At 28.2% G+C, this 17,425-nt stretch overlaps 1 protein-coding gene across 1 annotated transcript; it reads left to right on the top strand.

The window, feature by feature from the left end:
* Positions 777–1,430, top strand: LOC105155928. Its single transcript, XM_011071909.1, has 2 exons — positions 777–1,061; positions 1,149–1,430. Exons 1-2 carry the CDS (start codon positions 777–779, stop codon positions 1,428–1,430), a joined length of 567 nt encoding a protein of 188 aa, XP_011070211.1.

The following is a 17,425-nucleotide window of genomic DNA, read 5'->3' as shown; positions in this document are numbered from 1 at the left end:
ATGATGTTTGCTGTTGAGCTAATGAGAAGCTATTGTCAAATTCTGGAAATATAGTTATAAGAATAAAGCTATTTTTGCAATTTATTATGAGAACTATTTCATAGTGTTCGGTATGAAGGGAATGAAACATTGGATCAAATGTGGTAGATATTTTAATAATACTCTATTAATACTTTAGATGTTTTAGTAACGTACGTTCTGATTATGTTGGAATTAAATTGATTGTGTTCCATGCGTGTTGCTTGTTCATCTTGTTTGGGTTGTGTTTGATATACATATATAGATAGGACTGGTTATTTGCTTACTGAGTGGCAGGCTCATTTCCCTGCCGACATTTTCTTTCAGGAATAGACTTTGAGGTGTCTGACTATTGAAGAATAGGTCCACGCGCTATACTCAGGCAGGTCGGGCCAGTATGCAGTTTTCTCCTCTTAGTCAGTTAGAGTACAACTCACATTTTGTTTGTACAGAGAGAATATAATTGTACGGATTACTTGTGGTGAATCACCTTGTGGTGTTTGATATGTATATATATATATATAATATTGTAGGTTGATAATACTTGCTATGACATGTTGGGATTACATATGCAAATTGATTAGTTGATTATGTGCAAATTTATATATATGAACACAGGGATTACTATAAGTATGACGTTTAGGGAAGATATAGCCCTTGTAGCGAAGGGGGTGCTACATTTGGCGGTGTGACTTTAACATGGTAGATGCAGTACGTCTTCGGAGCCAAGGTCACGAATTGACGATGCTTGGTGGGATATGCCACAGGTGTCTTTGTTCATTGAATTGATGTATGAGCATTACAAGAAAGGACACCTTATCTCATCTACATTTAGTGAGCAAATTTGGAGTGAAATCGGGGTTGAGTTATACGAACGTAATAAAACACAATACATTGTTGCACAACTTAAAGGTAAAGCTAACAGGTTTCGGATGCTTTGGCGTAAGTTTTATGATTTGGTATACAAACGGACTGGTTTTGGTTGGGACCGAACAACGTGTACTGTGACTGCCAGTGAGGATCGTTGGGCTGAATGGATCGTGGTAATTGTATTAGATTTCTCATTTTATTTTCAAATGTATATTCATCATTTCTTGTCATACGTCAATGAAGTATGACTGATTATGCAGGCTAATCCAAGAGAGTCTGGCTTGAAAAAGAAGGGTCTTCCTCATTTTGATTTATGTACTGAGATGTTCTCCACTTCTGTAGCCACCGGCAGTAATACCCGTTCCTCTGCCATGCCTCCTATCGCCAACAATGACGATGATAAAGTTAATGTAAACTATCCTACAATGGATAGTGGTAATCCACTCTCATTCGGAACCGAAAAAATTCCAAGAGCAACAAGAGGTGTGCTACGAAAAGGGGGACAAAGTGATCGGTGTGGTGGTGTGGTATTTTATCATTAAGAACATTTTTTACTTCATAAAAAATTAGTGTGGTGGTGTCATTAACGATTATTTATGAATGTGGAGTGGCTTTTCTTTTTATATTAGTATAGATAAGCAGACACTATAATTTTCTTATGGTGTATTTGGATTGCTGGTTTGGATTTGTAGAAAGAATTTCAAATGACTTGATGTGAAAAAAAAAAAATGAAATCTATTCATATTCATCAAAACTTAGTGTTCGTTTGGTTCAAGTGAAAGGAAAAGGAAAGTGGAAGGGGGAGGGAGAGGGAAAGAATAATAGTTTTCCTTTAAATTGTTTGGTATGATTGGGAGGAAAATAAATTTCAAATACTTTCCCTTGTTTGGTACGAGGAAAACAGATTTTTACTAAATAATCTTTCTCTTCATTTTGTATTAAAAAATAGATAAATCAATATTATACTAATATAATTTTAGTATATCAAAAAAATTAAAAAATCTCATTAATAAAAATATTTATCAAATAAGAATAAGAATATTCTTTATCAATAAAAATATTCATCAAAATGAGTATTGTTCACTAATTTACTCTGAACTATTGAGTTTAAATAAAAATTAATAACAAGATTGTTTATCTGATTGTTGATTTCGATGCATTAATTTTTCAAAGGTTTTGTTATCTTTTCTTGGGCAATTATGTATAGTATTATCAGCGGGAAGGAGAAAAGAATTGAAGAGAAATTATATACATATACAGAGTAAATAAAAATAAAAGCTATACTTCTTTGTATTTTTGGTCTCATACTTCCACTTTTCCACCCAATTTTAAACAGAAACAAAATTAGACTCCAGAATGTTTCATATACATCAAGTTTTACTTCACTTTCATCCCTTCCTCCGAACCAAACACCAAATTATCTCTTATACATTCATTTTCACTTCCAGTTCTCTTATACTTCCACTTCTCACACCAGCCAAACACACTCTTAGTTTAAAATTAAAATAAAAGGATTTTAAATCCTTCATACTTAAAATTACCCAAATGTATCCAAAAAAAATTATCATAAGAATTTAAAATCCATCATTTCAAACCCTTCTATCCATATAATAACACAAATTGCAATTAACTCGTTCTTGTACTCATTATCTATTCCATATACGAATGCAAATTGCAATTAAACCCAGATTAGATAATCCAATTCTTTTGCAGATTAAGTGAAAAATTGTCATAACATCATACTATTTAAGAAGCAAATGGGTACTAAAATCCATAATTAATTAGGAGAGTTCTTCCTAGGTTGGCATTTCATAGTTGCAAGCTAGTTTTCTGGAATCAAGTGTCACGGGATACTCGAAAGAACCTTCCAAATTAACGTTGTTGTTTCTTTTGTAATATTTTATCACTTCATACCTATGAAGATCTGATTCTCGATCACTTTCTCTTAATCATCTCATTATTTTTATCAATTGTTGAGCAAAATGGGATTTGTTTCTACCGCTTTATTCGTTTCAATCATCGCGCTTATGCTACACTTCGATTCTTCGACATTGTATTAATGTTAAGGATAAATTTACAACGACCTCTTTTGAGACTTGATATAATTACTAATACTTTTTCGTTATTTGAAAATTGATTAATATTCTCTTTCATATTTGGTAAAATTATGTGATCCTTAGATTAAGTGTGAAATTGTCAATTTTGACGTTGATTTTTTTTTTCTTTTAGAAAAAATTAAAAAAATTGGATGAGGGTGGATGGAAAACTTAAATTACTTCAAAAAATAAATTCAAACATACATTTATTTTCAACACACACTTATTTATCTCTATTTTTCTCTCTCTATCTCCAAAAGACAAAACAAAACACTCAAAACAAAAATTCAAACATAATGATAATATTTTTCAATCTTTGCTTCCTCTTCCTCCCAATAGTTCCCGACTGTAGACTGTCGGAAAATCTAATGTTTTTTTTTTTTTTATAAGAAAAATCTATTGCCTACAAGTGTCAAAATGTAAATAATAATCAAGTATTATCAACCTTTTACCCTTAATCATAGGCTTTCAGAGAATTTATTGCTTTTAGAGTTGTAAAGAGTAAGTAATAATCAAGGAAAAAAATGCAAGCAATCCTCTTGTGATATTGCAAATAAGCAAATTATCTCCTTATAAAAAAATAAATAGCGATTTACATCCATATATTTTTTAAAACTACATGTATTTTAATTTTATATTGTTTAAGAAGATGAATAACAGGGTGAATTTATGCCAAACCTCAGCTTGCAATTAAATTATGGCATGGTTTTGAATCTTTAGAATTGAAACTATGTTTTATGGCAATCAAATTAGTCACTGCGACTTATATCCTAAAAATTATGCAAGAAGGAATGAGCTGTCAGCTCACCAAATATAGCTAATTAGTCTATCTATATGTACAGGTACATACGATAAGACAAGTTTCATGTCACGACACAAACCAACAAATATTCGATATACAATCACCACAAAGTTGTAAAATAATCAACATCAAATTGAAATCACCGTTTATATTCTTAGCTAATTAGCCTATCTATATTCTTACTCTAATTGGAGCACATCAGTCAATGATTTTGCCGATCATTATCATCTCAATCAATGTCACATCATATACAATACAGGATACTCCTCGAATGTGATATCTCCACACTCCAAGTGCATAACAGTATCATTACAAGACATTACAACAAACATGGCATTCTCAAACCATTCTAATGTGTAACAATTAGCACAAAATATTCTCCACTACCCAAAATATCATGGTACCCTACGCGCCATGATACCTAACTTTATATGCATTCATTTTATTCAACATCACATTGTCATCAATCGCACTATGATAATTTGACTATGTTCCCCAACTAGCTAAACCATTTATCTCAATTAACGATATACTTATCATTAACTTCCTCGTTTAACTCTATTCAACAACCAAATATAATACAACACAATCATCTATCAACTTTTATTATACATACATAAACAATGTAAATTCAAATAGGCATTTACAGAATATCAGTTTGCTTTACAACCAACAAACATACTCATATTTATATATATATATATATTATTAACTATATTTCTCTCAAATTTTAAATAATTACATTAATAGAAGGAGCAACTAAACCCTCTTTTTCATCCTCGCAATCTATAATAAATTAAATATATATAATCAATACATTGAAAATATCATAGATTCTGAATAAAATATTAAATAATATCCATTTATTTTCTACCAATCTTTTAATATTTCATTAAATCAAAACTCAAACTTCCGTTCCATTTTTTTCTAATTAAATAACTAGACATTCTAAACTTTTTAGGTATATATCTAATTTATCAATTATCTTATAAGAATTTATTTAATCAAACTCCTTATATTTTTGCAGCTATCATTTTAAATAATTTCCGAACTAAATTAATATAAAAATATCATATTTCTTTTTAATAATCATAATATGTTTTAAATATAATTTTTTAATATTTCTTAAATATAATTTTTTAATATTTCTATGAATTTTATATCAATCTCTTCCTATTATAATATTTAATTAAACACCAGTATATATAATTAATTATTTGATTAATAGATCATATGAAATTAAATAAATTAATTATAGTAATGATTAAATCTAATAATTCAATTAATTTAATTAACTAACTACAACATTCTCTTAACCAAATGAGATACTTAATCAATTACTAATTTATAAATGGTCAAACTCATAAAATTTTCTAATTAAATATTAAATCAAATAATATAACTTATATTAAATAAATACGTTAATTCAATAATATAATTATATCAATTAATTAATAATTTCAAACCAAATTTCTTGCCACACTTCCCAAAAGTGTGTATGTGCGTGTTTAATTAATTAAATGTGTGTATGTTTGTGTGTGTTAGTTATTTTATCAAATATATATTGATATATATATATAGACATATATCTATATACATGTCCCTTAGAGGAAAAAGTTGAGGCAGTGGAGGCTTGATTTATGAGTTTCCTCAAGTAACTCTTATATATAAATATATATATATATATTGTTTTATTTAATCTTTTTCAAAATTTTAATTACGTGTCCTAATTTTTTTAATTTATATAATATCTCTAATATTTTATAAAACTCTAATTTATTCCTTTTCAAATATATTCGAATTTCATTCTATAATTTATAATTAAATTTATATTATTTAATAATTATCAATTAGTCCCTCAATTATATTTAAAATTTTAAGAATATCATAATTATAATGAGAATTTCTTGACCGAATCGATTTATTGTCCACTTTATTAATATTGATGTAATTTTATAATCATCATTTTTTTTAAAAAAAAAAGAAAAAAGAAAAAAAAAAACAACAACAACAACAAACCTACATGCAATCTTGCATTACGTTGTCTTATTTGAAAAAGGAGATGTTATTGTCCAAGAGTTGGCCCAACTATTACTTAGCCTCATTAAAACGGCCCCAGCCCAATGATTCTAACTCTAGCATTTCATGATATTTAAGTAAATTACAATGGATTCCCGTCGAGATTTTTCATAATTACAAATACACTCTTGTTATTTAATAAATTATAAATACCTCTTTAAAATTAATTTTCGTATAACAAATAACCCCTCATGACAGCATATTGTAGGAGGTACTTGTTAGACGGTAGTTAATTCCAGAAAGTATTTATAAATTTTCAACAATAAGAAAACATTCGTAATTAAGATAAATCTCTAAAAAGTCTGTTGCAATTTACTCTAATATTTATCGTGACTAGCTTATATAATCAAATAATCAATCATATGCAAAAGCATATATGGTATTATTATTCGAGGAAACTATTCGAAAACTTTCGTATGGTTATTTGCTTCAAAATAGGAGTTGCAAATTTTTAAACAAGAAATGAAAGGAAAAAAAATTAAAAAAAGATAAGAAGGGAAAATTGTATTTGTCGTTTCATAATTTAGGTCTAGTATATTTTTAGTCTCGTAGCTTACGAGATTTTAAAAAATAGTTTTTAATACCATATATGGTATTCCTTTATTTTAATACAATTTACCATTTACGGAAAAAAAAAGAAAAAAAAATAGTTTTTAGCTGGCGGAAAGTCTTATTTTCACTCCTCATGTCAATTTTCATTAGAAAATTAATGAAAAAAAAATGTGTAAATACACGGAGGAAAAAATTTCGTGATTTGTACGTGATTTTTAACGTCAATTTTCTAATAAAAGTTGGTAAGATTATTAAAAGTGAGAATTTTCAAAATTGTGGAATTATTTTTAGAATCTCATAAGTGATAGGACTGAAAATGTATACGGCCTATGTTATGAGACAAAAAATACAAATTTTCCGACTAATCAATTTGACCTTTATAATTTTCCTCCCGATCTTATATTAGTTAATATTTTTCAGGCTATGTTCCAATATTGAATTTTATTAGAAAAATTCCAAAAGACACAATCATTATATAGTTGTGAATAAAAAATAATCCTAATAAACTTCCGGATTTAATGCTTTTTTTTCCTTTTTCTTTAATTCTAATTCTTGAAATTCAATGTGCAGTCCTATATACTAATATACGGAGAAAAATGCAAGCAACCTCTTTGTGATATTGCAAATGAGTAAATTGCCTCCTTATGAAAAAATAAATAGTGATTTACCTTCCTATATTTTTTAAAATACAACAATTTACCCTTCTATAATTTCTAAAATGAAGCAATTTACCTCCCTGTATAAGGAGGTAAATTGTTATATTTTAAAAAGTAAAGGAGAATAAATTACTATATCTTTTTTATAAGGAGTTAATGTGCTTATTTTCAATATCATAGGGATAAATTGCTATTCACCCCTAATATATGATAATTTAAATTTGTTGAAGAGAGGAATCCCCTCTGGCCTACTCTTGATTCACCAGCAAATTCTATGTCACACACACACTAAAACACGCACTAACATGCAATGAACAGAATTGAAATTATATAGGTGTCAGGAACAGTATAAAATCAATAATTATGTTTGATTTTTCAACTTGCATATATAATATTTTATAATTAACCAGAATTATTGATTAAAATCTGATGAGGGGCACCTCAAATTTCGACCTCACGTCGTCAACTGGGTCAGGCCTTTTTCTCCTCCTCCCACTTGAAGTTGGAAATTTGGATTTTCCTTGAAAAGTTTGCTCCAAGTTGTCTCTTTGTTTCTTGTCCTAATAAATTGTTGAAACTATTCTTTATGATCAATGATATATTAATTTAATACACTACAAAAAGAAATTGAATTTTCACTCTATTATAAGTGATCACGAATTTTAATTAATATTATTAATTTTGATTAAATAAAATTAAAGTAAAAATTTAAATTTTTACCACGATAAATCAATATTTGTCATGATTTTTAGCAATAGTCAAAATATTTGACATGGTTTTGCCATCACAAATGTTTTGATCACATCTTTAGAAACAATGGCTAATGGCCATTGCGAAATCGTTGTTGATTTGCATTTGCTATTTTTTTTTTCTTGCCGCAGTAATTAACTATAGCGGAAAATTATATTTTTTGTAGTGATAGTTAAGGCTGAGCTGCCATGAACAGTTCGAGGTTATGGTGGGTTTGGATCCTATCAAATTTGTAGGTATTTGTCTCACTTAATATCAGTAATTTATTGTTATGCGTATTTATCTTATCTAAAGTGAATTTATTAATCGAATCGATGCACATTGAATTAAAAACAAATTATTGAAATAGACATCACATAATTGGGTGAAACGCATTGACGCTAAGTTTAATTAACAAGTACGTCATATTCTTTGCAAAATTAGAAGTAAATCCTCTAAAGGGTGTCATTATAATTTACATCAAGGAGTGTACTTATAAAAATATTTTCTTGAACCGAAGGCGTCTTTGTAGTTTTAATTGCAACCTCAAGATGTGTTTGTAATTTTGAAAAATTTACTGGGTGTTTGTGTAATTAGATATAATCTCAAGGAGTACTGATATAATTAATCCTAAATTATTTAATTATTTTGACAATTTCTACCTAACCCAATTTAAAATTTAGTCAAATTAATTAGTTATAGCTCAGTCTCCTTAATTTCGTAACTATTTAACAAAAATATATTTTTTTAAAACAAGAAATACACCATGTTTGGTACAAGGATTTTGATAAGACAAAAGGTTTCGAGAAAATAATTTTTGCTCTTTTTTGAATAAAATTTTAAGAGACTCGTTTTTATTAAATAAAATTAGTTATTATTTAATTATTATTAATTATTATAGTTAAAAAATAATAAATATTAATTAATTATTGATTGTGCAATAATTCTTAGTTGTTGTTCTTATACCGGAGATCAAAAAATTAGCTACAAGTAAAGATTAGGGTAAATTATAACGACCTCTTCTGAGATTTGACATAATTATAAATTCTTTCTCATTGTTTGAAAAATTACAAATACGACCTCTTTGTTTAAAAAATTATAAATCCCTCCCTAATATTTGATTAAATTATGCAATCATTAGATGGAGATATAATCATCAACTTTGCTTTTATTGTATATTTTTATTTTTTAAAAAAATTAAAAATTTATATAAAAAAAAACAGAAGGAATGTATGAAAAAATTATAAAAATTATAAAAATTATAAAAAAAAACTATCCACTTAGTTCGTAAAAAAATAAAAATGTTCAAAAATAAATAAAATTATAATTCTTAATCTACAACGATGTTTTGCCAGTTCGCCACAAAAAATGAATGAAAACCTAACAGATTGACCTAATTATTATATGACAGTTAGAATTAGGTGGTATTGGTGATTTTCTAAACAACAAGGAGATATTCTTAATTATGCAAAACCTCATGGGAGGTTGTTGTAAATTACCCTAAAAACTGTGACAAATCACTAGGGAAAAAATGACTATTAGCTATTATTTTAATAGTTATGGACTAAAAATTGTAGTAACTACTTTTTATTAATCACGGTTAAATAAAATTGATGCAAAAATATAGGTGTTCCACCAAGAAAAAGTTATTTGCTATGGTAAAAATATTTGTCATGGCAAATATTTCGACCAACAACCATTCCATGACCATAATCAATGACTATTTGCGACAGATATTTTATTTTTTATCATAGTAATTAGTCATGATTAAATGTTGCATTTTTTGCTGATTTTGACTATACATAAAACTATGATGAACGTAGATTAATTGTGGTCAAAATTTAAATTTTTTTGTATCGATCTTATTTTATTATAATAAATGGTATTAATTTGTGATGATTTTCAAAAGTCATAGTAAGAGTAGCGAATAAGTTTTCTTTCTTTTCTTAGTGGAAATAATCATCACCCACATCCTCGACCCGTTGATATCTCATTATTTCCCCTAACAAGAGGACAAGAAGTTCGGGATGTATATTTCTTAATTTGTTGTCCGTTTTCCTAATAGTTTCTGTCTTAAATAAAGTCCATGTTGATGAAATGTAATTCAATTAATTAAAGAGTATGATTGCTGGATATTAGGAAATTAATTATAATTATGATCAAATCTATCAATATATATGTATGATTAGAATGCAACAATTTAGTTATTTACTACTAGCTAGGTGGCAAAAAAAAGGGGGGGGGGGGGTTATCATAATTAACGAAATTAAGGCCCCATGACCTTAAAATTTATGGATTCGAATCCCGTTATATGTATGTGGGATGTTGTTCTACTGTATAATAGGTGTTGTTTAAATTTCATTTGTCTAATATTGTTGATTGGAGTATGATTGTTGTAATTATATTTGTTAGGTATTGATATTTGATAGAAATGATTGTAATTGAGTTGTTTCAAAAAAGAAAGAAACAACATCCTACAAGCGACAAAGTGAAAGATATTTTTTTAAATAAATTTATTACAAGTACAATCATATCTGTCGACATCAATATCTAACAAATACTATTATAATAACCAAATCCTGTTCAATAACACATATTATTACACATCAACTCCTTCTATGAGACCAAAAATATAATTTACGCTTATTTTGATTGTATTGACTAACGGAGAGAGCAGTTGCCGTTGTCACTTAAACGGAAATCCCTCAATGGTCCTCAAATTGGAGAAAAAAAACCACATACGGACTCACTGTGCGAATTGACCTGAATATGGGACCAAAATTGGAAATAAGTCCACTTATGGGACCAAAAATATAATTAACCCTCATAAGAACAACAACAAACAATATATAATATCACCCAACAAAAATTTGAGAAGAGGAAATTCGTTCAATTAATAAAAATAGATTTAGTTACATCATACTAAGATTTGAGAAGAGGAAATTCGTTGATTTAAATGAAAATAACATCATAGTGAGATTTGAGAAGAGGAAATTCGTTAATTTATATGAAAATACTTTAACATCATAGTGAGATTTGAGAAGAGGAAATTCGAAGAGAAAAGAACTAAGAAAAAAAAAACATACCATGTAGATAGGAAACAAAGAGTAATAGAGAAGGCCGACAGATTCCAAAAGGTTGGGGTTGAAAAGGTATCTTTATTATGTAATAAGACCTCCACCAGCTGAAAGCTTTCCCAATTAGACTGCTCAATTTCATAGTATGCCACGCCACATATATCCGACTAAGGTTTGATTTTTCATATGTATGTATTATGTGTCTTTTAATAAAATATCATACGACACGATATTACAATTAGTGACATGGTTGAAATTTCGATCTTTTTTTTATAGTTTGTCTAAATTATTAACCAAAGCTGGAAGTTTTGGGCATATTGATTTTAAATTAATAATTGCAATTTCGGTATCTATTACGAAATATATATACCTCTAATTAGCTGTAATTATTAGTCATAATTCTTTTGTTTTCAAGAAAGCTTCTAAAGTCGGAGTGGAAAAGGTAACGTAATTTTAATTTTGACTTTGCAACAGATATTAGTCGTTGTTTTTCACAAACGACAACAAAATATTAATTACAATTAAAGATTATGGATGTTTTGATTATCGTTCAAAGGTATTGAATTTTGTTCGGTCGTGGTAGGTAATATTAATTTGATATAATTTTTAAATTATAGTGTATATAGTGCAGAATATAATTATATATATATTGTAGTAAAAATTTTGAAGTTCAATATATATTTCAAGTTCTTACTCGAAATTTATGATTGTGATATTGTGAATCAATAGACACCCTTTTGTGTAATGAATGTGTGTGTGATGAAAATGGTCAAAGAAAAGTGTTATATTACCTATAAAAAATTAAAGTATTTCACATACTCACTTGTTCAACCGTGATTATATTTTTCCCCATTAAATATTAGGTAAATTAGGGTTTGAAGAACTTTACCCATTACAGAAAAGGAAAAAGATACCAAAAAGAACACCAAAGTGATAATTAGGAAAACAAAAGAAAAATCGAAATGTAGGTTGACTAGGCTACTTACCATATTTTTGTCCAAAATCAGCCAATTTATAATGTAATAATAATTAGTGTATTAGTTTGCACACTTGTGGCTATCATCGAAACGAAGACTTTTATCAGCAATGATAAGGATTTACGTGGATTGGCCTTATTACTGATGACATTTTTGTGGGCCAAAATATGTGATGACATCTCCCCTATATGTTTAAATTCACTTCACAACTATTATTATTTTATGTATATGTATATCCTAAATTTAACTAACAAAACGACCCTTTGCAGTTACCTAACTTTTATATAATTCTTCTTCTTTTTGCTTATTTTTTTATAGGATATGATTCGTTACATTTATATCATCTGATACCTTCATGTTTAAAAATTTGATTAGTAAATATATCTGTAATTAATCTCAAATCATCAGTAGACATATATATACTCATATTCATGGGATCTAAACCTCTAATTTTTTGTTGTGAGGCCTCAATCTTAATATTTGAGTCGCCCGCATTCAGCCACATTTTATGAGTCAAATATGTCTTTTCCTAATTTAATTGGCAGCATTTCTATGTTATCTAATGGGCAAAAATGGTCGTATTATGGATTTATCACCGAGTAAAAATATTTAAAATTATCCTAAAATTATCACCCAGTAAAAAAAAAAAACTCAATTTACAACAAAAGTACTAATATTAGGAAAAATTTTAGTTTGGATTCGGCTCGGCTAGACCTGATCCAATCATATGGCAAGTGCAATACATTTACCATACGTGTAATTGGTGTACAGTTCAAAAAAATTGACCAATCATACAGTAGATATGATACACTTACTTTGTAACTAATTTGATTGGACCAAACTTAATCCAGAAAAAAGATTTCTATAAATTAGTCTGTACGACTTTCTTTCTTTCGCTAATATTTTTAAATATTTTTACAAGTCTAATGAACCCTACCAAGACACCAAATTTTTCTCCTCCAGGTGGATAAGTCCACCCCCCCAACCCCCCAACCCCTCCTCTCTCTTCAATAATACACATTTTTAATAGGAAAACCATGTAAGAAAATCAAAGGGGCAACATTATTTGACAAATCCTCCAAACCCAAGGGGAGTTTTATATAGTGTTGGCATAGTCCATTTGTCACGTCAAGACAGCAGGCTGGCTTTTGGAGATACTGAAGGAATACGGGATAATGTTTTTTTAGTCCCATTTGATTCTAACTATGTGACATTGTACCAATGATTGTCATTTAAATACTTAGGAAGAAAACCACTCATCCCCCTTTGATTTTAATACTATATTTCTGTTGGCTGTAGATACTGCTGGGAGCCAGTTTTGCTGCATGTAAAGGCCAGAATATGCACGTAATCCTCACTCCCCTCTTCCAAAATATTCTCCTCCATTTTTTATTTGCTTTTCTAGGGTCTCTATCTCTGCATTCGTCACCCCCCATTTCCACCAACGATTATGGATAAGTTGGCATTCTCTCTTGGATAATTTCTAGGGTTGATATGTAGAATTGGGATACATATATTTACTTATATATATTGTTTATCATATATTCTGATTTTGGTAATTACTGTTGCTTGTGGACAGTATTAATTACTATGGTCAATAAAAAAATTACAAAAAAATACAAATTAATTATGATTGCGCAACGAACTGTAACTGGGGTTAAAATATTCGTCATAGCTAAAAATTATTGTAAATGTTGATTAACTGTGCTAAAAATTTAAATTTCCGTACGGGTTTTGTTTGGTTGTGGTTAATAATATAAATTTACTATAGTTACGAAGTTGTGGCCATTTATAGTATAAAAAAAAATAACTTTCTTTTTTTTAGTATCGTACAATTTTGCAACATGATGGCTATGTATTAGTGTAACGTAATAGTCTGATTATTAATTTGGTCCCTATATATGAACTTACTTAGGAAATTAAATAGATTACAAATTTTAAAAATATGTACAAATATATACATATATATATATATATCTAAAGTACATATTTAAAAAAATTATATAAAGTATGAAAAATACAATATGGATCACCCTCTATATTTTTCTTTGTAAATAAGAAACTAAGCATGTATTATTGCACTTCTGACTGTACATGTTTAATTAATCAATCAATTAATTAGTTTAATTTTTAAATATGTAAAGATTCATAATGAGAGAGGCGTATGGGTCCTGGGGATTACCGACCAATCAAAGTCATCCATACCACCACTTTAAATAATTGACACAAGTCAACACCAAGAACCCTAATTCAGAAAGACTATTTCTGCTGAGGCAGCTGCCTGCTGTGTGGTTCACATCTCTTCTTATTCTTTATCACTGACATCATCAGTCCTAATTTCTTGTATTTTTCTCGGATTATTTATTTAATTCTTTTTTTTTTTTTAAACAACACGATTTTCTTTTTTGTTTTTCCTAGGCTAGGAAGAAAGCGTGATTCTGCTATTGCCACTTGTCCAGTCATTCAAGAAAACGTGATTCACTTGAACTTTGTTTGCCATTAATTTCCGCAGAACAGAAGTTTTTCTATTGGCTATTTTCTAACCTTAAGTTGCAATTTGTTATTGAAAACTTATAAGTTTAAGCCTAATTCAACATTCTGTATATTTATTGGAAACTAATTTTTTTAATTTATTAGCAACTACTTTTTATTAAATAACAATAGTTCGGAAATAATATGTTGTTACTATCCCACATGAATTAAACAAAATGCTAAATAATGGGTAAAATTGAAAGTTCATATAATTTTTCTATTGCCGTCAGTATTTTCTGTCGAAATTCTCACAAAGTGGTACAGTTGTAAACGGAGAATACGGACGCAATGCAAGTGTAATTTTAATTTTTTTTAGGAGAAAGTACAATTTCATATCTTTAGAGAGGAATTTTAAATTTTCTTTCGGGGTAAGTGTGATCGATGTAAGTACAATTTTAAAATTTTGTCATCAATATTTTTTTTAATGGGATGTCTTAAGCATGTGCGACATTAAGAAAAATATGATTTTCCACTACGGTTAATTACTATAGTTAAAAGAACAAAATCGTGGCAAATATAAATCAACCACGAATTCGCAACGGTCATTAGCCGTTGTTTTTGCAGCAAATGTCACCAACACATTAGCCATGGGAAATGTTTTGGCTATAGCTATGAATCATGGCAAATATTGACTAATCGCGGTAACAAAAAATTAAATTTTTAGTTTAATTTTATTTAATCATGGTTAATAGTATTGATGTACCACGATTTTTAAATTGTGATAATCTATATGTAGCAAAAACTCAATTTTTTGTAGTGTGAAAAGATTATTAATTTATTTTCCATTTTCCTTTTTATGCTGATCTATAGTTAAACATGAACTAATAATGTTAAATACTTTTCATTAAAATATATTTATATATATATATATGTATATATTTACTTATTTTTCGTGGACTGGGTCAGATATGAGTAATTGCTTTAAGCAGATAATCACTCCCCAAGATGTTTGGGCTGAATTAATTAATTAGAAAATTCAGAGCAATGAAATGTGTATTATGTATCTTCTTGTTCGATTTTCAATCTTAATATTTTATATGTGTGTTTGGTGGATGGGAGGTGGCAAATTAAAAGGGTAAAGGAAAAGGCAAACACGTTGATCAAATATGAATTATATATATGTATATAGAAGCTGAGTGGAATCAGCCAAGAATACATTTGATTCCACACGTTTCTCACATAGCTACTTATGTTGTTTGGTCCATCCATTACTTGCAAGGAACCTGTCCATGATAAGGTTTTTGTAGATACTATACTCAATTTTTTACACATTCGACTGTTATTAGGGTGATTGAAATTATTTAAAATTATATTTATCAGTTTATTGTAAAAAAATACGTCGAAAAAAGTGTTTTAAATTAATATTTCTGCTTTTGAGCTGATTAAATTAAATCATGGGGGCGGTGCCTTTCCCGACCCTAGCCTGTTTCCCGTTAGCCCAAAAAGCGTTAGGGGAACAGGCATAGTTGAGGGGAAGGTGCAGCTCCCCCAGAGAGAGCGGGAAATCGAGAGAGTGACCCTCCGGGAGGGACACGAACGACAGAGTAAGGCAATTACACGAATGTTGCTAAATTGAAGGAGAGCGACTTCAAACAGTTTTCTACCGACTTCCATAGCTTATAATTAGTAAACTTCAATTATTAGACTGTTTTTCCCGATCATTTCAATTTCTTTTTTTTTAACTTTTATCTTTAATTATTTTCAACCACTTGTAATTTTCGTTGCTGCTTAATTTCACTTTTTTACTTATATTTTCAAACATTTTTAACTTTTACTTTTGAGCTGATTTAATTAATAGCAGAAAGTTATGAACGGTTTCCCACCAACTTCCACAGCTTATTAGTAAAATTTCAAGTATTAGACTGTTTTTACCGAGCATTTCAGTTTTGATTTTTTTCACATTTAATTTTAATTATTTTCAAACACTTGTAAATTTCAGTGTTGCTTAATTTCACTTTTTACTTATATTTTCAAATATTCTTAGCTTGTACTACTATTTAACTTACAACTTTCTTAACAACTTATTTCTACTACAGAGCAGAAGCTATTGTAAACCACTATAAATAAATAAAAAAAAAAAGGGATTTAGAGCAGTTTAGGAACGTTTACATTTCATTCTTATAGACGGTGTTACAAATATTTAGGAAAGATTAATGAAGGACCATTCCAATTTGACACGGTCACTATAATATATTGTTGCTGACCGTTTCTAAGTATTGAAGTTGTTCAAAAAGAGTTTCTTTTTTTTTTAATTGGAACGGATTGGATGACATTGGAACGGTCATATTATTTATTTCGAGTTACTTTTGAAACAATCTTTGTAATACTCATACCTAAATTTTGAAACTGTATTTATTTATTTTTGTAGTGAACCCCTAGATATCTTACTTTTATTTACTCTAAATTGGAGTTCCATCAGATTAGGCATATATCCTTCATTAAAGCAGCATTTACTTAAAAAAATCGTATAAAATTAGATAAAAAAAATATTATTATAATATTTGGATAAAATTGGACCAAAAAGTTTATATATAGATGTAATAATATTAATTTTTCATTAATATCACGAAACTAAAATTAGCTTAATAAAATTTTAAAAATAAGTTATGAACCTCTTATCGCGTGAATAGGTTTTAAAATGTTATAAATTAACAATCACCTTATGTTGAAAATATACAATGAATTCATATCCTTAAAATTTATATTTTAGGATTTTTTATATATAAGCTTTCTTAAATCTTATTTGATATTTCAAAAAAATTAAATAAAAAAATTACCCAACTAAATATCTTATAATATACTTCACCAAATTTTGCCACATCGTAATTGTGATAACACTTATTTTATAATTCATATATAATAAAAAGATAATAACTTTTCTATTTAATTTAATCGATATGTAAGAATATATATCGTACTCCCCGAAAGTAAATATATCAAATTTTTATTTCTAATTCAACTTTATTAATGTACATTAATAACTCCTATTGCAAAATTAGAAATGCACAAAATGAAATAGAAAACGTAGCCTACGAAA

Source organism: Sesamum indicum, linkage group LG2 (assembly GCF_000512975.1).
Source record: "Sesamum indicum cultivar Zhongzhi No. 13 linkage group LG2, S_indicum_v1.0, whole genome shotgun sequence".
NCBI lineage: Eukaryota > Viridiplantae > Streptophyta > Magnoliopsida > Lamiales > Pedaliaceae > Sesamum > Sesamum indicum.
This window is presented reverse-complemented; position numbering and strand designations above follow the sequence as displayed.